This window comes from Eublepharis macularius, chromosome 6 (assembly GCF_028583425.1).
Source record: "Eublepharis macularius isolate TG4126 chromosome 6, MPM_Emac_v1.0, whole genome shotgun sequence".
Taxonomy (NCBI): Eukaryota; Metazoa; Chordata; class Lepidosauria; order Squamata; family Eublepharidae; genus Eublepharis; species Eublepharis macularius.
This window is the reverse complement of record NC_072795.1, coordinates 91,938,655-91,963,529: the sequence shown is the minus strand read 5'-3', so window position 1 is coordinate 91,963,529 and position 24,875 is coordinate 91,938,655. Positions and strand designations below refer to the sequence as shown.

Sequence of the window (24,875 nt, the reverse complement as noted above, 5' to 3'; positions counted from 1 at the left end):
ATACCTTAATTCCAAAGCGGGGGGGGGGGGGGAGAAGAAAAAAAAAGTAGTTTTAAGGAACAAATGCCCAGTGGCACAAATGACTTAGTCGTCAGCCTTGCCAATAACAGCTGCAATGACCACTGAGGTACTATTCAAGCTGCTGGAGGAAACATGTTCTGGAGACCTTTCAGAAACGATTTAGATATATAATGTGAAAAACCTGTCTTTTTGTCTACAGGAGATGCTGAAATGCTGGAATTGCAGCCAGATACACCTTGATGGAAGATGAAGAAAGCACAGCATATTTAAGACTCAAAAGATATTCCAGAACAGAGGCTAAAGAGCACATATACAGATCAAGGCCTCTACTCTTGGACCATCCTACAAATTTGTCCCATTTATGAGCACAAGATCTCCTAGTAGTAAGCTTTCTAGTATTCAGTATAACTTCTGCTACTTCCTGAGGGAGACTGCCTACCGCAGAATCAACCATGCCATCAATTTGCGTCTGGGTATGTCATGATACACTTTGGTATAATAGGAGATTCGTTACCAATGGTAAGCGTCGAAATTTGCCCTTTTCCATTAGTAACAATCTGTGAAACCATGTGTCACAAACCCTTGTCTCAGGCTTGGGCTGACCTTCCCCTACCCTGAGGTAAAACTTCTCCTCTCTAAGCCAATGAAGCTGAATACTGGGCTGGGAAGCCTTAAGTAGCGTGGCTGATGTTAAGCTTCAACTTTCTTTCTTGTCCCACCCTTCAGTACACATAAGTAGTATGGTTACCCAGCCAAGTCCAAGTAGGGGAAAGATCAGGGGTTTGTGCTTCCCATAAACAGAAACGGGCACACAAGGATTGGGGAGTTTCACAGTGTAACAGAAGGTTTATTTACAAGTAGGTAATGTAAAAAGGCAGGTAGGCGGTTGTTTGAACTGAAGTAATGGAAAGGTTTTTGTACAGAAACTTCATTGGTGTGAGGCACAAAACACTTGGTATGATTCTAAGTTGCTGGCTTCTTTGAGAGATGTTGATGTGATTAGGCTTAAAGATGTTAAAGTGAGTTCTTTCTGAAGTTAGCACTGCTTCACAAATGCTCCACTTTTAACACACAGACACAGCACGACTTCCCCTCTTCTCCAGACTTTAGGGTACTCCACTGAGTCAAACCCATACAAGATACTGGGCAGGCATTATAGTTATGAGCTATAACCCTGTTCCTGGCGCCAAAGGGGAGACTCCTTTCTACTCTCTTCCTTGGCCCACTATAATTCCCAGATCTCTTGAGTCTACGCAGGAGTTAGTGCTGTCTTTTCCACTTTAGCCCAAGGACTAAAAGTGCTTCAGGAACGTATTGATTTCACTTTTAAGGGAACCCTTTCCTTTCTCACACAGAGGACTCTCTGGCTGACCCTCTCTGGTCAGAAGCCAGACTCCAATCCTTTAACTCATCAGTTTACTCCAACTGTCAACCCCTCAACATTCCATCCCCAATGGGGCCTTTCTGTTCTCCTCTGTTGCAAATATGAGCGGGACCACAAGTGACGCCTGACACAGGTTGGACACTAGTCAGTTTCCCTCAAGTTTTGATGGGAAATGTAGGCATCCTGGTCTTGCAGCTTGACTCTCTGACTGCTGTCCAATGGACTTTTCAACTGTCACTTGTCCAACATTCCGCCAAGCTGCCTACATTTCCCATCAAAACTTGGGAAGCTGGCAAGTGTCCAACCTGTGTCAGGCGTCACTTGTGGTCCCGCTCTAAGTCTATCTCTGGGAATCCCCTTTGTTGGAAAATCAGCCATATACATGACTCCTTCAGTGACCACTTGCAAGTGGAAAAGCCTAGCCTGCTCCATCTGTCTGCAATGAGATTGGATGCCTCTGGAATCTGGGTGGCAAGGAGGAAGACATTGTGCTGCACTGCCCAATCCCAGATCGACATAGATTCTAGACAAAGAGTCCTGGAAGTAGTGCCTCTGTTTGTTTATGTATAAGATTGTTGTACAGTTGTCCATGAGTATTTGGACATGGTTGTTTTGCACGATATCTGCGAAAGAGATAAGCGCGTACCGAACTCCTCTCATTTCTAACACATTGATGTATAAACTCCTCTCAACCTTCAATCAAGTACTGTGGGTTATGAAATGGTCACAGTGTGCCCCTCAGCCTTCCATTGAAGCATCTGTAGTAAACATGGCTTCAATTTTTGGAGAACCAAACTGAACCCCTCTAAATAGATGGAGCTCTAACAACCACCAGCCTAGCTTAACCTACTTAACCTATCTTAACCTAGCTTAACCTGCTACTTAACCACTACTCTTGGAATGGAATACTTTCTATTCTGTGAGTGTATTGAGGAGTTGTGGAAAGATAGAAACCATAGTTGTAGGACCTCTTATGCAGCCTTGCTAGGGGAATCAGAGTTGTAGTTGCAGCCATCAGTCCAAGAAGCATTTGAATTTTCAGAGCTGATTGGAACCTACAGTTTATCACAGATTTGACTATGGCCTTTAGTATTTGTGCTCTCACCACTGAGTGAAAAGCCTAATTCAAAGAGGGGTGGAGGCTGAGGTTGGGTTTTTTAAAATTAACCGTTAACCTCAAGCACTGACACATCTCTAAAGCCAGGTTTATGTGTTCCTGTAAGACCTCTTTAAAATGGGCAGAAATCAACCAGATATGGGTAAATAAAACAACTTCTAGTTCTCAGGAGTGCAACTACTACAGCCATGCATTTGGTAAATACTCTTGGGGCCAGAGCTAGTCTGAATGGTAGGACCTGTCATTGATATGTGCTCTCCAAACTGAAATCTTAGAAATTTTCTGTAGGATGTATGGATAGAAATATGAAAATAAGTGTCTACTCCAGGAATTGTGGGGTAGCAACTGCAATACCATATTGAGTGTTACCATTCTAAATTTATGTATTCTGACCATGTAATTCAAGTTCCTCAGGTCTAATATGGGTCTAAACCCCCCATCCTTCTAGACTAAGAACCTTGAGTAAAACCCCATTCTAGGTTCAGATATTGGTACTCGTTGTACTGCTCCCTTCTCTAGCAGCACAGACAACTCTTTCACCAGCCCAGGTAATGTATCTCGAGTAGATTTATGAGGAAGACTCAGACATAGGGAACTATTAAACTCAATTTTATAACTGTTATAGATTCAATTTTAGTCTATCACCGAAAACAATAGATTTTTCTTGTGTTACTCAGAATTTCTTCTGACTTTGGCTCAGATTCTTGCTCTCATTAATGAGACACTTTGTCTCAACTTATGAGTGGGCTTATTCCTCTGATATTGTCTTTGACCAGCAGATGTTGGGCAATTGTAAGGATAATCACTCTGTGAGGTGGGTGGGGCTAAGAGAACTCCTAGAAGCTGTGACTGACCCCAGGTCACCCAGCTGGCTTCAAGTGGAGGAGTGAGGAATCAAACCCCGTTCTCCAGAGTCCTGTGCTCTTAACCATTACACCAAACTGGCTCTCAGCCTGCTTCTTTCTCTCCCTGTCAGCAGGCATAGAATGGTGACCTTGCCTGTATCTTGATTGCATTTCCTCTGTAACTAACAATGACAGAGGAGGATGGGAAAATAGAAAGGGACATTTGTCTTCCTTGGTCTTATAAAGCCCTTCAGCCTCCTTAGATGTGGGAGGAATAGAAGCTGGTTTCTGGCATAGTTTAGACATTAAATCTATGAACGCCTTGATCATGAGGAACGTGATGTTGGCTGGGTTCTCAGAATAGAGGTGTTGTAGCATTTTATCCTTTGGGTCTTGGCTCAGAATAAGCCACATCTATGTCTAAGGATTTTGTCATTTGGAGAATCTGCTCAACATAGAGCTGAAAGTCCTCCAAGGGAGAAACCTCATTTGGTGATGGTTCAGATGGTAGTCTTGGGCTCCGCTCCCCCAGGTAGGGCTCTGGATCTGATTTAGGTAGATAAAATGTCATGGATGATTTATGAATAGAATACTGTTGATTGTGCACCCTGGGTTGTGTAAGATTGGATGCAGATCCTAAAGATTCTACTCTGTAAGGTTCACCCCAGTTGACTCCTGAAGGTGGAGGTACTCCTGGATACCGCATGGGAACTTTGTACGCACAGGAGCTCTGGTGTGAAATTTGTTCATGCTCCCTAAGGGAAAGTGGTTTTGAGTTGGGTAGTTCTTTCTGTACTTGCCTTAGAGGTGAAGCTCTGGTAGTGTTTGCATGAGCTAACATTATGCCCTTCTCCCAAGCAGACGAAGCAAAGAGAGTGCCTATCCATTTTAGTTATTTTTGTACTGCACTGAGTACATTTTTAAAATAAAGCTTTTTCAACCATTCTGACCATCTCTCTCTCTCCTTTTTGTCAAGCCGAAGAATGAACCTGATGGAAGGTCGCTAAGAAGAACGTCTCCAACTGACAGCTAACGAGAAACTGAGGGTCAAGAGTGGGCTATTTCAGCGGGAAATACGCCATATCTGCACTCTAGGAAGGGGCAGAACCCCCTAGAGGAATTTTAGCTACAGAACCTACCGAATGGCAGCCTGCACATGTGCAGTCCCATGTGGGACTGCACAGAAGACCAAAAATGAACATCTGCATTATGGCACAATTCAAACTATAGTATATATAAAAATAATATGCTAGCACCACAATTCAATTTTCTCATCCAGAACCCAAAGACTTCAATCCCTTTTTGTTCTGTAGAGTTTATATGGGCTATTTAATGCCTTTTTTAGCAGGTCTCTCTTTGAAAGAAAATATACTTTTGGCCTTTTGAAACATGAAATAGTTTTCAACAAGGTTGAATTCTAGATAGTCTGTTTTAGTATTAAAAGCATTACTGTGTCTTCTCTCAGTTGCAGTTGCTTCAGAAAAAATGTTTGTTTCTAATAGTCTGTTTTATTTATGTACCTTAGTTTTAAGCAAAACAATCAAGAAATACACAAGAGATGTAGAAATGATGTGCAACTGTTTTAAAATAAAACCAAGTATACTGTTAGGATATGCAACCTTACAATAATATACAAATTTTGCTAGCAATCTAATTCTCTTTTGCCTTAAGTGCATCCGTGAACACCATTAAAATTCACTTTTAACATAGTTATTCGGGGCAATGACACAATGCTGACATTAAGTTACTCTCCTGGGAGCAAATTATTTTTCTCTGTAGGACTGAAAATTCCACAAATCCAATCTGTTGTAAAAGCTTACAGGAAAGAAAAATCAATAGAATTTCAGGAGACCACACTAGTTTTTGTTCAGAAACACTTCTGCAGTCTGCAGAGAATTACTGAACATTATTTCTTTCCTCAATGTCTAAAATAAGAGTCCTCTTGAAATTTAAATTATTCTTCTTGTAATAAGGACAGAGCTGAATATAAAGCAATGTGGAAGTAGCAGCATTATTTTAAAAGCATTCAGTCACATCTGTGAAATATATCAGACATTTATCCAGAGGCCAAACACATAATATTTGTATGTAACTTTGCAACAGATGCTAGAACTAAATTTCTAGTTTCCCCCCAATATACTTGGTATTTGGCAGAAATAAGAGTAGTCCTTCACAGAGACTACTGTACTTGAGATTCACAATTTTTATTAAAAGAGATATGGATCATCAAAGATCTTTTAAAATGACATTAAATCTATCACCTCTATTACAGTTTTCTCTCTTATTAGACCCATTTCCCTTCATGACTCGCCAAATGAACAATGAGTGAAGGAAACCTTTCCCAGAACCTTCACCTTTACGCATGCTGCTGAGTTGAATGATACATGACTTTTACTGCTATGCAGCCACTACAACCTGATGACTTCACGTCAGTATTACAAATGCTACATCCCGGTTCTTACTGCTCACATCTTGGCAAAATCTAGAGTTAATCATCTGGGAAGCTGCTGGCTCTTCTCCTATTTTTTTTCCCAAACCCAGCTCAGATATTTACCAGTCTCTCCACAAGGGATGAACCATGTAGCCCCAAAGTTACAGGTATGTGAAGCAAATAATGGCTGAAACAGCACATGCTTGATTTACAGCCTCTGCTTCCCAGTCGCAATCTATGCAAGTGTGCAGACTGACAAAAATGTACTGCTATCCTCCATGAATTTCTGCCTGGCAGCAGAGACTCTAATCAGGGATACCCCAGTCATATGTTATTTATCCACATGGGATTCTTGGATGCCTCTTGTGGAGAAACCAGCAAACATTTTAGCAAGTCTCTACTTCCTGCTTCTCTACATCTCTAGCAATAGCAAGCAATAACAGAATCCCAAGTATCTTATATACTGATAGCCAAGTGGCCTTGATCTGAGGATACTTAAATACCAAGAGTGGAGCCATGAATGGACAATACAGATCTTCCTACACACCTGAAAAATGACCCAGGTTTGCAGAAAAATCTGAAACTTAAAAAAATACACGGGGAGGAGGTTTTACCAAAAAAACCCAAAATGATTAAAGGAGTTTCTCTAGCTTTAACCAGTTACCCTCAATGGCTGTTGCTAGGCAACTAAGTAACAGGTTAATATTCCAGGCTTGGTTTCTTTCAGGAAAAGGCAGGGGGGAAGAGGCAGGGCCCTTTTCTGGGCTGTTTGGGCCTTTGAGGGAGGACTCATTGGGACTAGGCCCAGAAACAATCATTTGTCGCCCTGAAGGCAGAAAAGTGGGGTAAAAACCTTGTTAATAAATACTAGATAAATTGTTCATCAGCTATAAGTTTTAGTATTATGATTTCTTTAAATTATGAACCTCTAGAAAGTTAGATAAAATCATGGCTTAATAATATTAATCATGTTTGGGAATATAAAATGATGAACTATGTCAGGCACAAAAGGATGAACTTTAACTTCTGTTTCATGGCATTCAAAAATATATACTCTAGGGTAAATATTTGGATACCTAAATTTTGTCAAAAGTTACAGCAAACTGCCTCTGAATACCAATTGATTCCTTAGTAATCTGATTTACCTGCCATGCTATTAGGTCCTTTAGTTTTTCAATTTTTTCGTGATCTTCTACATGGTCACAGATATATTTCTCAGTAAAGAAAGCCTAAGAAAAACAAACAAACAAAGCACCTCAGTTATTTTACAGAACTGGTAATAGGTACACACAGCATTCCTATTATTAAATGTGACACAATCACTTCAAGGAGGTCCAATAAAAACATTCTACCTTAACTTACGTCTCCTCCTGTAAAATTTGTACAACATTTCACAATACCAAATTAGCAAAGCAATTGGTGTTAAATGCAAAAACTATTGAACAACATGTTTTTTTTTTTACATTTATGTCTTTTTGTTGGACTACCATTCAGAGATAACAAGGCAAATGAGACAGCCTGCCATCAATTATTTTGAGACTGTGAAAAATTCTACAGTGGACTGTACATGTTAGTGAAATCACTATTTTGTACCTGCACAGGCTTCTAAAGATCTAAATGCAGTCAAAGTATCTCACTGTAGAAGTCAGTTTCCCCACATTACCTTAGTAAGTAAGTAAACACTCGCACATGGATATTGATCATATTGTTAGATTACTTTAGGAAAATAAAAATAGGGTCAATGCCAATGACTGAAGTTGGCTGCACTTTTAGGTAATCTTACTAGTAGTGTATGGCAGACTTCTTATATTAAAGCACTTCTGAACCCATATGTACTCATAACCATTTTGGCTGGAATACCATGGCTTGGAAACCATGGAGGATATCTGCAGGCAGAAGGGGAGGTTATTTTCACCAATTCCCTTTCCCTCTGCACACCTTCATCTCATGCTGTTATTGGGGGGGGGGGTGTCTCCTGTCCTCCATGAACTGAATTTCAGGAGGCATGTTGGGGCTGCAGAGGGGCAGGAGGGGGAAAGTCACATTCAGATGACAGAAATCCTTCCTATCTGTTGAAATCCTCTGTGGGACCCAAGACCTATATGCTGTTGCAATACATTTCTGAAGCTAACCATGCATTGTGCAAAAAAGTTTTTTTTCTTATTCTTATTGCCTATCAATTTCTATAAATTACCCATTTGTATTTTGAGCACGAGTCAACTGTTAATGTGTACAACAGGACAGTTAAAAGGATAAACAAATCTGCATACATTAAGATCAGGAAGGCTAATAGCAAGGCACATTCAGTAATCTATTCTGAATAAGAGTTTATTTTTGAAATTCCACTAACTCTGTCATTTTTGATCTCCCAAATGGCACAAAGCCTTGGCTACAGACTTGTATGAGGCCCTGGTTTGCAAACTGTGGGCAGGGGAGTTGGGGGATGCAATGTGCGGCAGCCACTATCCTCCTAGCAGCATGGCTGCTCTCAGGTGCCCCTGAAGATTGCATGGGCCCTCTGCCATTGGGAATGCCTGCCTGGCCAATCAATGCTGGGTTGGGCCCTGCAAGGTGTAAGGATCTGCCAAGAAACTCTCAAAAGACTTCACTGCAGGCAGTAAAAGAACTTTATTGAAAAGCTGCTAGTATGATGAGCTTACTCCATCTTTGCCAGGAATAACACTCACATGCAAGCATCAAACATATATGGGCTTCCAAAGTGCGGGCAAATTCTAAAATCTCGCGCTCCCTCCCCCAGTCTAACGGTCAGCTAAGCTCAGTGGGAAAGCATCTAAGCAGGAAAACAGCAGAACTGACAGGATTTTCAAATTTGTGATGTCTGTGCAGGCGCCTCTTCCCAGATTAAGGAGAGAGTTAGCCAACAGCAGGAAGAAAACCTCCCTTGTATAGTTTCATATCGCAGGTCCGAAAGACAAGGCGAGTAATATTTGCAGTCCAGTCAAAGAATAGCTTCAGCATTTAACCATAACCAGAACATAAATCATAACAGCAGGGTGTTGCTGGGTATGACTGGTGATGCTAAGCACCTGACACTAGGGGCAAGCCCCAGAAGCCAGATCAGGAAGGCAAAGGCTTCTCTCTAGTTCACTCGTGGGGAATAAACTGTGGAACTGACTGCGCCACCAGCATTCAGTCGACTCAAACTTTGGACAAGGACAGAAGACTTCAAAAACAGAACACAGGAAATGAGCGAAGGCAGAAGAGGAGCAAAGAAACTGCGTGAGGAGAAAAGAGCAAGGAGGTGTTTGGCTGAAGTCCGACAGAAGGGGAAGGCATCTTCCTAGTGGTGCAGTTGCCTGCAGCTGGGATTAGCAGTGAGAAGAAGAGTGCAGGGAACCAGTGGGAACCACTGAGAGCCAGTTTGGTGTAGTGGTTAAGAGCACGGGATTCTAATCTGGGGAGCCGGGTTTGATTCCCCACGCCTTCACTTTAAGCCAGCTAGGTGACCTTGGACTTGTCACAGCTCTCTAGAGCTCTCTCAGCCCCACCCACCTCACAGGGTGTTTGTTGTGGGGATAATAATGACATACTTTGTAAAACGCTCTGAGTGGGCATCAAGTTGTCTTGAAGGGCGGTATATAAATTGGTTATTATTGTTGTTGTTGTTGTTGTTGTTGTTATTTTGGTGGCTGTGCCAGGGCCCAATATTTCTTTCGTTTCTTCCTCCACCCTGGGAGAGTAGTGATCCAGGCACAGCGATGAGGCTAGCAAACACCCCCATGAGGAGGAAGGCCATTCTCCCCCTCCTGGCGTGCTATCACAACAGAGTCACCACTGGGTGGGTTTCAGTTATGGGCTTTGCATCCCCTTTACAGGCCCTTGGGTTCCCTTAATTTCTGGCAACTTGAAATCTGCCAGTGACATGCCCAAAACTGTGACTGTCAAAATTGCTAAAGAATATGCTGCAGGCGTCACTGCTGGCCCCTTTGGCACTTACCCCCTCTCCTAAACCTTCATGTATCCCCCTTGGGGATAGTTCCCAAGAAAACCCTGGGACAGTATCAACTCATTCATCACCTATTTTACCTCAGTGCTCTTCAGTCAATGAAACTATTCCTCCTATTCTGTTCTGTTAAACCTCATTAGGTCCTGTGACACTGGTGCCCTTACAATCAAGTGTAACATTCTGAGCTTTCTGGCTGCTGCTGATGCACCCTCTCAATTTTTGCCTGCTGGCTTTTAAATCCAATGACAATAAGTACATCAGGTGCTCAGTAGCTTGTGCCACCTGTGAAACACTCGGCACTGTCTTAGAGCAGAACTACAAGTGACAAAAGGCACAGGTTGGACACTTGTCAGCTTCCCTCAAGTTTTGATGGGAAATGTAGGCAGCTTGGCGGAAAGTTGGACAAGTGACAGTTGAAAAGACCATTGGACAGCAGTCGGAGAGCCAAGCTGCAAGAGTAGGATGCCTACATTTCCCATCAAAGCTTGAGGGAAGCTGACAAGTGTCCAATCTGTCCCTTTTGTCACTTGTAGTTCCGCTTTCAGAATAAGACACAAAGGACCAGACTGAGTGCTCCCACATCATGCATTACTTAGACGACGTCTTGTTTGTGGGTGCCATAGGCTGCACAGCCTGTGTTGACTGCTTGGCAGCCTTCCAGCCTTGCTGGATGAGTTGGGGTCCTGGTAGCACAAGAGAAAACTGAAGCGTGGCCATCCAGTTAGTCTACCTGGGTATCAAGCCAGACTCTGTGTCTGGGACAGCCTGCCAACCCAATGATGAACTAAAGGCCCTTAGAGAGCTTATTTCACAGAACCTCTCCTGTTGTAAATGCACTCTCTTGGAATTGCTGTCCTTCACTGGTCACCTCCATTTCACCTGCTGAGTTGTGTCCCTTGGGTGAGCCTTCTGCACTCACCTTCCCAGGTCTACTTCAGAGGCATCCTCCCCACATCACCATATTTGTTTAACTCGAAGCATGATGGAGGACCTCAGAACTTGGCTCTCCTTCCTGGCCAATTTTAATGGCATTTCTCTCTGGCAGGGTTGTTGGGACGTGGGTCCGATATGCGAGGACTGTTGGATGTTTTGTGGAGGCATACAGATGCTGACTAATCCTTCATCCAGTTATGTTCTTTAGGCTGGAGCCATTATTCTCTCCTGATGGGGTCCATCTGTCAAACTGGGGACATGACTTTTAGTTGCCTGGCGTACAGGATTGGCTTTGGATTTGGTTGCAGCTTTAGAAGCTTTGGTGATGTGCGGTAATTTTAGCAATGAGCTTGGATCCTTTGGGGATCCCCTTAAGGGATTCTGGGGGTGAGGCATTGTGGGGACAAGTCTGTCTGAGGAGTTGTCAGAATATTCTCAATCTCAGATGGCGGGGGCAGCCACATAGAGGTTTGCGCCCATATAGAATCCCACATCCGCTCTTCCCACCATCCCCCCGCCAAAAAGAGCAAGTGGGATGGGAGGGGAGAGGGTGATCATAGGTTGTCAGACAGATTGGCTGATGCTTGGATCCATGCGCTATACTGCATCAAGGTTCCAACAGCTGCAATTAATACCGTTGTGGCCTTTCCACTTTTTTTTTTAGTAATGCTGTCTCTGGGTCTTTGTTTCCACTGTCCCACCCCACCCCACCCCCTACCCCAGCCACTGGACCCACAACTATCCAATGCTTCCAAAGTACACCTGACAATTGTTGGCCCAATGCAACAGACAATTCAGAAGTAAAAAGTATGCTCTATGAAGGAACAACGGAAAGCTTGAAGAGCAGATCAAAAGCAAAGCCCCATTTCATTGATTGTAAGGGAGTAGCTTGATGCATATTTTGCCTGGTTGAAAAATAATGTTAAACAAGAGGCACGTTTTCACAAATATTTAGATTAATGATTCAAAACAATTCATCTAAAAGGAAATAATCTGTTGAAAATCAATTTTTAAAACAACGTGTCTTCATTGTTTAGACATTCTTATGGATAAATAATTAGACGCTCTGTCAGTATTTATCAGTTCTATGTTTCCTGCCTTTAGGGCACTATCACAGTAATTAATACTCAAAGAGAAAATGAACCAACATACCTTTTCATAGTTGGTGAAGCCACCCATGACTGCAGGATCCACAATGCCATTTAGTAGCATAGACAGAGGATTAATAGGTAGATTTGGGTCATTCAAATGCTGCTGAACCATATTGTTGATTTTATCATTTGTTAACTGCATGGTTTCTATCGCATTTTCAAGTGGGCTGATTTCAACCTGAGAGAACAGCATGAATACATAACATTATTGAAAATAGATCATTATAGTAACCATATTGGTTTAATGCTCATCAGGTCTGTCAATTGAAAACTGCAGATCTGAAAAGAGAAAAAATATTAGTGTAATTTCATTTTGGCATGAGTAAGCGAGCCACAAATAACTGGTACTTGTATCCGTTTTGGCAGTTCTGTTCTTTACAGTTATTCTTACAATGGATACAAATTCCACACTGTAAAACTATAGACACACAAATATTTTATCTATGTGTGCATACAGGGAAAATGTCTCCTTCAATTTAAGTACTGAATATTCAGTTTAAACTTTTAAACCCAAAGTGTCAGGGTAGAGGATAATTTAAAGCATAGATGGGACAACACCCAGCTGAGCCCCCAACCCACTCTATCGCCACTTCTCCTCCATCTTCTTCTATGAACTCCCATGAGATCTTCCACACCCAATGCCTATATTTGTCCATCCATTAACAGGAATTATGGCTCCTCCCATTTGCTTCAAAGTTGATTTTTTTAAACTTTTGAAAGTATGTATAACATAATATTATCTCAATAAGAGTCCATCAGCACCTCTAAGAGCGGAACTACAAGTGACAAAAGGCACAGATTGGACACTTGTCAGCTTCCCTCAAGTTTTGATGGGAAATGTAGGCATCCTAGTCTTGCAGCTTGGCTCTCTGACTTCTGTCCAATGGTCTTTTCAACTGTCACTTGTCCAACATTCCATCAAGCTGCCTACATTTCCCATCAAAACTTGAGGGAAGCTGACAAGTGTCCAACCTGTGCCTTTTGTCACTTGTAGTTCCACTCTAAGACTAACAAAATGTATTTCTCTGTAAGTGGTCATGAGTCAAAGCTGACTTCAGCACCATCTGACTAAATGTTGTTAGTCTTTAGGGTGCCACTGGGCTCATGTCTTATTATGCTATTACAGACTAACATGGCTACCTATTTGGAATTATCACTATAGGTATCTTATGGCTGCACCCATACTTTGATATGTAGTTCATAGACTAAGGAGTGTAGCCAATGCAATGTAGTTTAGTTAGACAGGTTGTCAGTTCTATGGACTTAGGATTTTAGCAGAAAGGGTCCATGCCTTCCCACTTCAGCATGACAGTAATTTGGAAGCCCTTTGATTAAAGGGATCCAGGATGTCTCATGAGCTGCATCCACATACGCAGCAGAGTTGCTCATCAATGACAGGTTGATTTTGAAGCTCAGAAGAGTTCAGAAGTAGCTTGCCATGCAGCTTGGGTGGGGATGTTTGTCAAAAGCTCTGACATGTTCATACCAGAGCTGTTTTGAAACAAATGCAGTGGCAGAATAGAAAAGTTAAAGGGTTAATTGGAATGTATTAAAAATGCAAGTTGGTATTTGATTACAGTAATTTGCATAACCTTTACATAAGAACGCTTCTATCTAGCTATCAGTAGCTTAACACATTTCTGAGAGGCACTTATAATCAAATCTTTCTAATCGTCACTCCTACACCTGCACTCTGATTACATCTAACCTGCTTTAATTATCATTTTAAAAAGTGTGTTTTATGTATTATTTTGGAATGGAAAGTAACATGCCAAACAGCTCTGTTATCTTTGTCAACCAATGTGAACTTAACCATTTGGTAGTCTTTCCTACTCAGTGCTGAATTTGCTGTATCTAAAATTTGAACATGAACCACAAGGGGGATAAAGAGTTTAAACATGGGTAAAAAACCAGTACCAGGAACAGCTGGGTTCAAATCTTCACTGAGTCATGAAATTCATGTGATCCAGTCACTTTCTCTATCCTACTTCACAAAGTTTGAAGATAAAATGGAAAATGATGTTATCTCTTGCTTAGCTCATTGGAAAAAGGGTAGGATAAATGTGTGATAGACAGAAGCGACATACACTGATGCTACCGCTTCCTCAGTGTATAAAGAAATCTATTTCTATATACCAATGCGCATATGCTCTAGTTAAAGTGAAGTGTGTGTAAATACCAGCCACTGAACAAATCAGACATCATGGAAAACATGCACAAATGAATGGCATTTCATATTGCCCAGTCAGAGTTCATGGTGTCACTGAAATAATGATAAATGTTTTAAACATATTTTTAAAACATTTCAGTTAGTCCCATATTGGAAGAAAGTGCACAATGAGAAAGTATAAGCACAGTATTTTATACATGGTCTGGTTGCTTATTTTCTACAAAATGTATATTCAATATTCAGCACATGAAATCCCCACATATTCTCTATCACTTGGAGACTGGTGTATTAACTGGACAGTATGTCCAATTTTCTGTTCATGTTGCCAACATCTGCATGTTTTTCATCCCTTCAGGTGAATGTGCTCTATGGAAGAAATTTCAGTATACTGACCATTAAATTCATATGAATTCTAACATATACAAGACCATGCTGCATAAATCAGTGGATGCAGATACTCTCTCGTGTGCTGACACTAAGCTTTTGAATTTGCTTGATCACAATTTTTTGTCATTTGGAAGTAATTTGTCATGTGAGACTCAAAGCTAGGCAACAGGGAATTTTAGATTACATACATTTATGTTAATATTCTCAATTAAGCAGTGATCACTTTTCTCCTCTTGAAGAGATGGAAACCTTAGCCCACACACGGTAGATATATAATTCAAAGTTCCTCCTCCCAATTTTTTTCCTTTTATTTTCAATCATCCAGAATCCTGTGATAATTTGGCAATGTCTCCCTCTAAGTTTCACCTAATTCCTGCTTCTCACCCTCCTCCATCTCCTCAGTCTTATTAAATTGTCCAATTATATCAACATTATTTCATATCATTACTCTCTCTTGCTTCTTATGTATCAGGTTCCTAGGAAGACCTATGCAGACAAAGTAAGGTAGAGAATGTGTAGAATGTGTATGGGTGGGAGGGTTGAGGTAAGATTAACCCGCTGTTCCACAGATCTACTAGGTCACTGAAAGAACAGCCATCAAGGTCACAGAGTATATCTGGCAGGGAATTCCAGAACCAAGTTGTACAGTATGGTTTGTAATCCAACAAGAAGAAAGGAAACACTGCCTTCAGAAGTACATTGAATTGTTAGATCTTGTACCAATGACTTTTGGACTGGTGTCCATCACAGTTACAACTGCATTATAGCCTTGGTTCTGAAGACTGCTTACTAAATGCTCTACTGTCATAATTTAAATCTTCTGTTAAACTCCATACCATTTACAGTACTTCATCCTGCTCTCAGGTCATTGGATCCTGCTTATGTTAGCTATCTAAAAATATTTGGAAGTTACAGTTCAATTTTTCCTCATAGCTCCCTCTGTCGTGACTTCTCTTTATGCTACCCTACTTTTTTGCTTGGTTTTGTCCAAGAGATTCTTTCGTTAGCTTCTCTGGTTTTCTAGAACTCTCTGAGACTCTTCTCTTACCCAGACGGCAGACTGATTCTGTCAGCACTTCCTGCCTTCCTCCCCCCACACCCAAATAGTAATGGACACTTTCCAAGACAGACCTTCCTGTTTCAGGATGGTGGAAAATATCAAAGCAAAGATTATTTTCCATCCAAAAGTAAGGCTTTGTTTAACCATACTACCAGAAAATTTGGCATTGTTAGAGTTAACTGCTGTGAACGAAATCCGCATCATCTGAAGCCTGTTTCAAACGCCTTTGTTTTTTGAGATAACGTCGGGTGCAACTTAAGAGAGGGCCACCTCAGTCATGGTTCCAAATGTATAAGATACTTTGTAAACCACTCTAAGTGCGTGTTAAGTTGTCCTGAAGGGTGGTATATAAAACAGTTACTATTACTAGTTATTAATATCAGTCATCATCATAATCATCATTATGGAATTTCATCCACTATGGAACTCCCTTATCATGGTCTTCCACCAGTGGGAGCCTTTTTGATCCAGCATTCTCTCAGTGTTCCCTTCAGTCCTTGTTTTTTAATTAGCCATCCTCTTTTTTATAAATGTATTTTAGCTTTGTTTTTAATTGGTGAATTATGATTAATTTTATTGTGCTGTTTTAATTGTTAGCCACTTTGGTGACCCTGATTGGACAGAGAGGCAGGATATAAATTCTGAAAATAAACAACAACAACAACTGCTCTTATATCTAATAATAATAACATTTGATTTATATACCACCCTTCAGGACAACTTAACACCCACTCAGAGCGGTTTACAAAGTATGTTATTATTATTCCCACAACGAACACCCTGTGTGGTGGGTGGGGCTGAGAGAGCTCCTAGAAGCTGTGACTCACCCAAGGTCACCCAGCTGGCTTCAAGTGGAGGAGTGGGGAATCAAACCTGGTTCTAGATCAGAATGGTGAACAAAGTCAGTGTTCTCATTATTCCCACAATACAGCTGGAGAGCTGGGGCTGAGAAGAGTAGCTTACCCAAGGCCACCTGCTGAGCTCATGATAGTAGTGGGATTCATACCAATGTAGTGCTGATTCACACAACCCAACTGCTTCATCAGTAAGTTACAGCAGCATCTTACATACTTTGTTAGCATAGATATTATAAATACAACTGAAGCTTCATAGGGCAACTTTGGCTAACCTAAATGACACACTTCTGCAAACCAGAGTTTCAAGTTCTGAAAGAGGTGATCATTATTGTATTACTTATACATTATCTGGCTACAACAGTTTAGCAGAGATTTAGGTAAAGTCTTAAACCACAGGAGGTGGAGAGCTGTACAGCACAGTTCTAGCTCATCAACAATATAAGCCAGGAGTATCCATTTTATTTACTCACACTAACCATAACAAATCATACATTTCTTCAGTAATACTTGTTATTCTGCAGCTTTATCTGTTCGTATATCCACAACACAGACAGGGAGCCACTGTCAGAATGGAACTAGCAGAATTTTTAATTTAAAAATGAAGCATATGCAATAACTATATCAACAATTCATAGTATATGAAGCATATGCAATAAGCTATATACAACAATTCATGCTTCGCCCTTCCAGCTATCCCTTGCAACATGTTTAAAAATGACATATTTCATCTGATTTTTAAAGGACTGTCAGTATTTGCATCAGGAATTAAAACTTAGAATTGCATAATTACATTCAAGAATAGTCAATTTTGTTGCTAGCTTTCATCTGATAAAATTATTCAGGAATAGCTATCCAACTTTTGTAACATCATCCATAGGAGGTCAAAAATTATCCTCTCTTCTTGCATTATTAAATTGTGCAGTGGTAGTATGCTCCTTAACCCTTGATTACAAAAAGGTTTATGCAAAAACATTATCTGGACCATTTCTGCAGTATGGGATGCCAAGTGTGGAGCTAAACAGTTCCATGCAGAAAGTACCTGCATGGAACTGAATGGGCTCACATTTTGTTACATTTTATACCATAGAAAGCAAGAAACTGTTCAATTTATTGTCAATCTGAATGCAGCTATACATTTCATTTTTTTATATTTTCAGCTTATTTTTTAAAAATCTCATTATGTGACTTTGAAACAGCAACTGATATATTCTTAAAATAATTACTTTTTGTTTGTAAGTTTCCCCATAAAAATGATAGAAGAGAAAAAAAGAAACAAGCTTAGATATGGTGCTTGCCAAACCTTGGTGCGAGTAGATCATCAAAGATAACTGGAGAAGAAGGTTTGTTCCCTGTATTCCATCTCATTAGAGAGCAACTCAGGTAGGGGATAGGCTCTGATTAGGGAATAAGTCTTAGCTGCATAGAGGCATGATCATGTTATTAGCAGTCCGACCACTCCACACTGTTATGAGGGCAATTTATAGATGGAATATCATAAACACCCTTCCTGATATATTATAAGCAAAAGGTACTGCCTGACCCAGAGTGGATGCCAGTCAGGCAGGAGGCTCGAAAATTGCCAGAGTGTGAGTCAGAGTGGCTGACTAACCCCCCCGTCCCCCACACCTCAGAGTGAAACACATTAACCTAAGATAATGAAGTCTCCAAAGAAACTCCTGACTTATCTCGTCAATGCTCGATCTCACTTCCCCACACCTGCTTACCCTAATCAAGCTATTCACGAAACCTGGTAGCTTTTCCCATCTGGTACTTACAGAGTCATCAAACACTTTTTCATCTATAGTCCACCTCAGATAGGACCAATCAAACCTCTCTCAACTTACTGTCCAACCTCCAGACAACTCATTAAGTAATTGTTTTGGGGGTGAAGACATCAGCTTGCCTCAGGGAGCATTTTGCCCTCTAAGTGGGCTCCCCAGCTACCAGGAAGCGTGTGTGTGTTCTGGATCCATCCATCCACAGGTTTCGGTCCCTTCTATTTTTGTTGTTGTGAAGTGCTGGGTCCCTCGCCCTCCCACTGGGAGGGTAGGTGGATCTGGCATCCCTATCTGCTGCATTGGGTGAGTGGAACACAGTTATGGTGGGGCCTTGGATGGTTGGGAGCTCTGGGAGGGGAGGCACTGAGTCCAGAGCAGGTGGCAGCGTTGCTCCTGGATATGACTTCTATATCTAGTATCTATTTACTGTTTAGAAACTGCATTTTGAACCTGCAGAAGCATTCAGACAGCCTTCATAGGCAGCCTCATACAGAATGCATTTCAATAGTTCAACCTGTATGAGATCAGTGCATAGATAACTGTGGCAGGTTCATGCCTTTCAAGGGACAGCCCTAAGTGTAATCCTTTGCTGTTATTAGCCATAAAAGGGACACAATGGACAGAAGATGGGATACGTCTCTTTTTTTCCTTTGAGAGGTAATAATAGTGCCATGTGCCCATTTTGATCAACAAAACCAAGTGTTAGGAAGAGCAAAACCCACTCCACCACACAGCTTCCACTAAAATTTTCAATATAGTGACAGGATCCAACCACAGCTTCTGCTAATATTTCCAAAATGCCAATAGAATCCAGTTCCCAATGCTGGTCATTTAACTGCTGCCTCTGTGGACCCCTATCTTCAAGACTGGTAACTATCATCTTCTCTGAAGCTGCTTTCTCTCTTTTTCCTCCCTAATTTTCTTCTTTAGCTTTTTTAAGTGTGCTGTGTATGATTTCTGTACATTTACCCTTTTATTTCTCTTTAATGAAAAAAAACCCTTTCGTTTGAACATCTGCTTGCTTTATTTTGTGAGTTCTCTAAGAGAATAATCTCTGTACACGTAGGTGGAGAATCCCAGTTACTTTCTCTTGCTTGACTCCTTTAAGCTAATTCCCCCAACTCATTAAGAGACCTCCTATTTAGGTAACAGCGTGTTTTAGCAACACCCTGAGTGGCCCTACTAGTCAGTCCATGTTGCAGAGATAAAAATGGGATTCTGAGTTGGTGTTTTGTTCTTGAACTGGCATCCAGTTTGGGGTGTCAGCTCTTAGGCACTTTGGACCAGCAGTTGTACTATTATTGGCCCTGGAGTTCTGTCCTACTTGACAAGGTAATATCTGGCTTATTAGGCAGCAGAAATCTGCCAAGCATTTTAGGTTCTAGTAAGGTAAACTTTATTGTTTTCTTTTCTGTCTTGCACCATTTCTGTATATGTAATGTTTTGCAAAATTCTTAATATATTAATTATATTCTTGGTGGTGTTATTGGGTTTGGGGGCTTCAACCTGATTCCAGTGAACTGGTTTATTTGGTCCAGCTACCAGTTAACTGTTTTTGCAGTATTCAGTCTGAAGGTGGCATATCTTGGAGGGCTGACTTCTTGGTTAACACCCTGTATGGCTAGAAACGTTGTTTCCTCAGTCTCTGAGCATATGGTTAGCTAGAGAATACTGGTATTTTACCCGGAATGCAAGAGTTCTTGCCCCCCAGAAGAGTGTTTTGTTTTGTTCAGCAGTGACAGTACAGCTGAAAAAATTAATCTCAAATGTAAAGTATTAATTAGTGGCTTTTTGCTGTGACATCTAAGAGTCTGATTAAAAAAAATGATGGTTTGTTTCCAACACAAATACGTAGAAGAGGAGGCTGGCATTCTATGTAATAAAAGGTTATAAAATCAAGAAGGATTAGAAGATCAAAATCACTAGGAAATTAACCCACAGATCCTGTGATTAATCACAGAATAGTAACCAGGCAAACCTACTATTTACAAAAAGTTTCCTGAAGGAGAACAAATGAATTTAAGCCAGACAGTCAACACCATTGAACATAAGCATCAACAAACATATTTATATACTTTAAAAAAATAGCAACTATCTGAACTGATCTTACCATAAAAACTGATTTGACTTCAAACCATCTTAAAATCCCTGGTAGTTTATATCCCGTCACATAAATGGTTCTCTCAATCCACATATTCTGAAAATTTAAGAGAAAAGGTTTGAAGTAGAATATTAGCAGATTGGTAGCCTTCAGCTTGACATAATTTATATTTCTATCATCACAAAATCCCTATCCACACGCTACATTTTTTTTAAAAAGATCATCAGACAAATCTAACAGAGTACCTTATGAGCCTGAGGAATCCTTGTGTCTAGCTTAATAAAACTGATAATAAAGTACTTTGCAGTCAGCTTCTTAATATATGGTTAAGGACTTGCACATGTGCAATTCAGGTATATTCTATCTTACAAATTGTTTTTGCAAGCCCCATGAACTTCAGAAGCACTACTCAAAGCAACGCTGGGCTGCAGTCTAGAAGACAGGTAAAAAAGAATCTTCCTTCATGTACAAGTTACTTCACTGGTCTCTACATAACGTACATTTGATCAGTTTTGGGCAAGCAAGCAATATTAAGACATATTTAGCTGTGCTAGTTGTGTCAACGTGAGTGGCTCAGACGGTGAGTATAAAAACTAAGAGCAAGCTAATATTACTAATTTCTTTGTGGAAATAGATGAGTAGTTTGATTTACCATGACCTATCACAATACTACTGTGATTCTGCCATCTATACCAAATACCTGTAATAAATCAGACATAAATTCTAATGTTCAAATGTGGAAGGTGATAATTGTAATAAGTTTTCACAATTCCTATACACTTCATAGTATGTTGACTAAGTTTCCTTGGCAATCCTTTCAAAGGCTCCTGGCCCTTCCTCCTAGTATTTAGATTTATTTGTTCTTTATCAACTCATTCCATTGTCATGCTAAGACTAAAGAGAAAAAAAAAGAATTTGCTGGTTAAGAAAACATACCATCCTATATCTATTAAGATATGGTTTAAGATCTGTAGAGATATCTGGAGAGAGGCTCTAGAAAAATGCTCTTAATAAAGTCTGGTCTTTGGCAAAAGAAGAACTGAAAGCCTCGGACTTCATGGTAGTCATAAATGAAAAGGAACACTCATATTAATAGACACTGATATATGGCAGCTGAAAAATAAAGGCTGGATTTTACTGACCATGAGATTAACCTACTCAAATACAAAAGCGAACCTCCATGACTAGAATCCCTACATTAATGTACTTCAACTTTAGTTGACCTAAAATAGTATCTTCAGGGTTTGCAGATCCATTGTCTTCTCACACTGAGCAGATTTACACAGAAAACATGTTATTCAATTGGGTTTACTCCCAGGAAAGTGTCCTTTGGATTTCAGCCTAAGTGACTAACAGTGCCGCTCTAAGCAGAGTTTATGGTGTAACACTGCTTGGGTGGCCTTGAAAGTATTTAACTTTAGATCCAACACATGTCCAGGCTAATGAATCCAATTTTTGGTACTGATTATGCCAAGAAACTGTCTTTTCCTAGTCCATTTCTTGACTTTTCCAATCTTGGTTCAGGTTTTTAGGCCTCGTTAGGCTACAGAATACCAATCTCTGGAAAAGTACAGTCACTATGACTTTGTAGTTTCCAGAGAGATATGGTATGAGATTGAGTTAAAGCACATGCAGCTCATGGAATCAGAAAGCTAAACAGCCAGAAACCAGGAGGGAGTTCTGCACTCACCTTTCATCTCATTAGTGTTAGGAACCCTGGGTGAGGGTAAGTTGCTTTGATCGTGAATATGCTACAGCTGCAGAGGAACATGGTCACGTGTCCTAGTAACACCCATCAATTGGTCAAGCAGAATCAGGGCACACTGCAGGCAGCCTGGCTTAAAGCAAGGGTCTTTGTTCTAGTTTGTGCTGTTAAGTGTTGCTGGTGGTTTATCTGCTGCTTACATGCTATTTTGCTCTCTTGACCGGACTTCCAGGACAGGTGTCAGTCCAGGACTCTTATTTCTGGATTTTGGACTTTGGAGTTCTACTTGGACTAGCCTGATAAGGTAACATCTGTGTTAGGGAACCAAAGCTGTACAGTATTTTAGAGTATTTATGTAGTTTTGTTATTTCCTTTTCCATCTCATGCAACTTCTATATTTGTAATTTCTTGCACTCTTCTTAATTATACTACTGTGGTGGCTCCCGTTACCCTGGGAGGTGGGGTTTTCACCCCTCCTAGTACTGAGTTTTTGCTCTTGACCCCCACTCCAGCCCTCTTGTGGGACAGATAATACTCTATATTCAATTATTTCATAATTACCAATAAAATGAATAAATTAGCTATTATGAAACTCAATAATGTGTATTTCAGCTTAACATTGTTTTACATAATACAACTATAAAAATTACCGCAAATTCATTGTCAGGGTTTTTCTCTCCTTTTCGAACCGGTCGTGAATATTCAAATCGCTGAACCTCATTCACCCTGTAGAAACTAGAAGAAAAAAAAAGAAAATATACAGTTGCATACATTTTTTGTGTGTAAGCATTACAATAAGTACATAAAATTAACATAAATATATCTATCTGAGCAAGTCAAGCCGCTACTGGGCTCTCTCCAGAACAGCTCTCCCTATGATGGCAGCTGCAGAGTTCTTTAAAATGACTCTTATGTATACACTGATTCCAATTGACTAAAATATTAATCTAATTTTGATTAAATAGACTGGAGGCAAAAGAAAGGCTTAAAGTCTGGCAAATAAATCCAAAACATTACCTTAATCTGCCCAAACAAAGTTATGTTAGTGATTTTAGCACATTTACTCATTACTCTTTAAAATGTAACAAATATCATAAGTGAAATTGTTTTAAAATAATTTTTAAAAATATTACAGTTCAACAGCCAACACAGCAAGAAACTTATTGTTGATTGCCTCACAGATTATTATTTACAACGACCAAGAAGCATCTATCAAAGATGGTCATGAGGTTCATCTGATCTACCATGAAAGATGTGTGGTTGCCTGCAGGTTATTTTCAAATCTTTATTCATGTATGCCATAAAGGTGTTCCACATCAGGTGGAAGGAGTTTGGCTTTGTAAGATCAGATGCAATTTGTGCATAAGATTTTCCTTCAGCACAAGAGACTATACTTATATGTACCAAAGATTAAGTAAGAGAAGTGAATAAATGAGATGTTTTTAAAATGTGGAGTGTTTTGTACACTTTCTGGGGAGGGGGGGATCTAACGCAGAGAGCCTCAGATACAATGTGTCACTTTTGGATCTAACAGAAAACACAAAAGGAGTTGGTGGAACAGACTTTCCTTCCCCACCCTCAGCAGATTCTTTGTGTATCCCAAAATTCCTCTCTAATGGCTGGGAGCAAAAGCAACCACAGCAATGTAGGCTGAATAGAAGAGTGAGAACTGTGTTAAACTGTTTCTCCTGTACTATTGAACAGTCAACAGCATATAATGTGCAGCATGCTGCAATACGCTGCTGGATTTGAGGAACACAAGAGGACATAGAAAGGGTAATGGTGAGCACATCATTTCCCTCTGAACAAGTAATGTCTCATTAGGACCGAATTCCTTCATGCCTTATTCTACCTTGTTTTCCTGTAGTTACTTACACTCTGGGTGCAGTTCTTCAAGTCATTATTAACCAGGGTAGTGTCCAAACAGGGACATGCTTGAGTGGTTTCCCTGTTGCTGAGATAGCTACTGATAAAATGCAGTGGCAACAGGGCTTCCACATGGCAGTTTTCCCAGCAGATTACCTTGGCAATGGCCACATATCCTTCCCTGGACCACTGGAACCTGCATTTTTTAAAAACGGGACTAAAATACCATTATATCTATATACACTAGTGGCCAAAATTGTGGACACCTTTTGGAAAAAATGCATTTTTGAGGTTTGATGGCTCATAACACCACTTTTTTTGGAGCAATACCATAAAATTATATATCAATGGAAGGATAATTTAATCAAGAATGTAACGCAAGAAAGTTTGTTCAATTATCTGTATTCTATCAAATGTTATAGCCAAATAAGCAGGAAAAGGAAGCATAACTTGCTTAGGTTGATATGAAGTAGCTTTTCTTCATTTGAATGTAGCCAGTGAGCATGAGTCTTTAGAGAGCCAATCAGGTGTCATCTTGTTTTGGCAATGAGCCAATCAGGTCACAGTAGGATTCAGCTACTGATGTCATGTATTGGAGCTGAGAGGAGATCATTTGTCAGTGTGTTATGTGATTGCTATCAAGTTGGTTGGTTTGTTTTGTGTTCTTTCATTTAGCGAGCTTGTAAAACATAATAAAATTAAAGAAATGGCACCCAGAAAACGATGTAAAATAGTACTATTAAGCGAACAAGGCTACAGTTATGAAGAAATTAGAAGAAAAATTGGTGGAAACTTAACCAAAGGCATTTTTTGAAGAGGTATAAGGCAACTCAGTCACTACAAAACCAGACTGGTAAAGGCAGGAAAAGGTGCACACAAGCAAGGGATGATAGAAGAATTGAGAGACTGAGCCTAGGTGACAGAAGAAAATCATACAGAACGAAATGGCGCAATTCAATGTGAAGTTGAGTGCAAGGACTGTTTGGCACAGACTGGAGGGATTTGGACTTAATGCTAGAATTCCACGAAAAAAACCATTGTTATATCTCAAACAAAGGTTGAAAAGATTAAACTGGGCTAAAACCCATGTTAACTGAACAGT

General features: G+C 40.3%; 1 protein-coding gene across 1 annotated transcript in view; it reads right to left on the bottom strand.

Annotated features, from left to right (window-relative positions):
* DOCK1 (dedicator of cytokinesis 1) overlaps window positions 1-24,875 on the bottom strand; it is a 602,286-nt gene that overhangs the window by 39,975 nt on the left and 537,436 nt on the right. The window contains exons 43-46 of the mRNA XM_054984271.1: window positions 22,558-22,642; window positions 20,212-20,298; window positions 11,851-12,027; window positions 6,944-7,027 (exon numbers count right to left, since the gene is read on the bottom strand). Coding sequence (XP_054840246.1) covers window positions 6,944-7,027; window positions 11,851-12,027; window positions 20,212-20,298; window positions 22,558-22,642 — 433 coding nt within the window. The remainder of the gene's footprint in view (window positions 1-6,943; window positions 7,028-11,850; window positions 12,028-20,211; window positions 20,299-22,557; window positions 22,643-24,875) is intronic.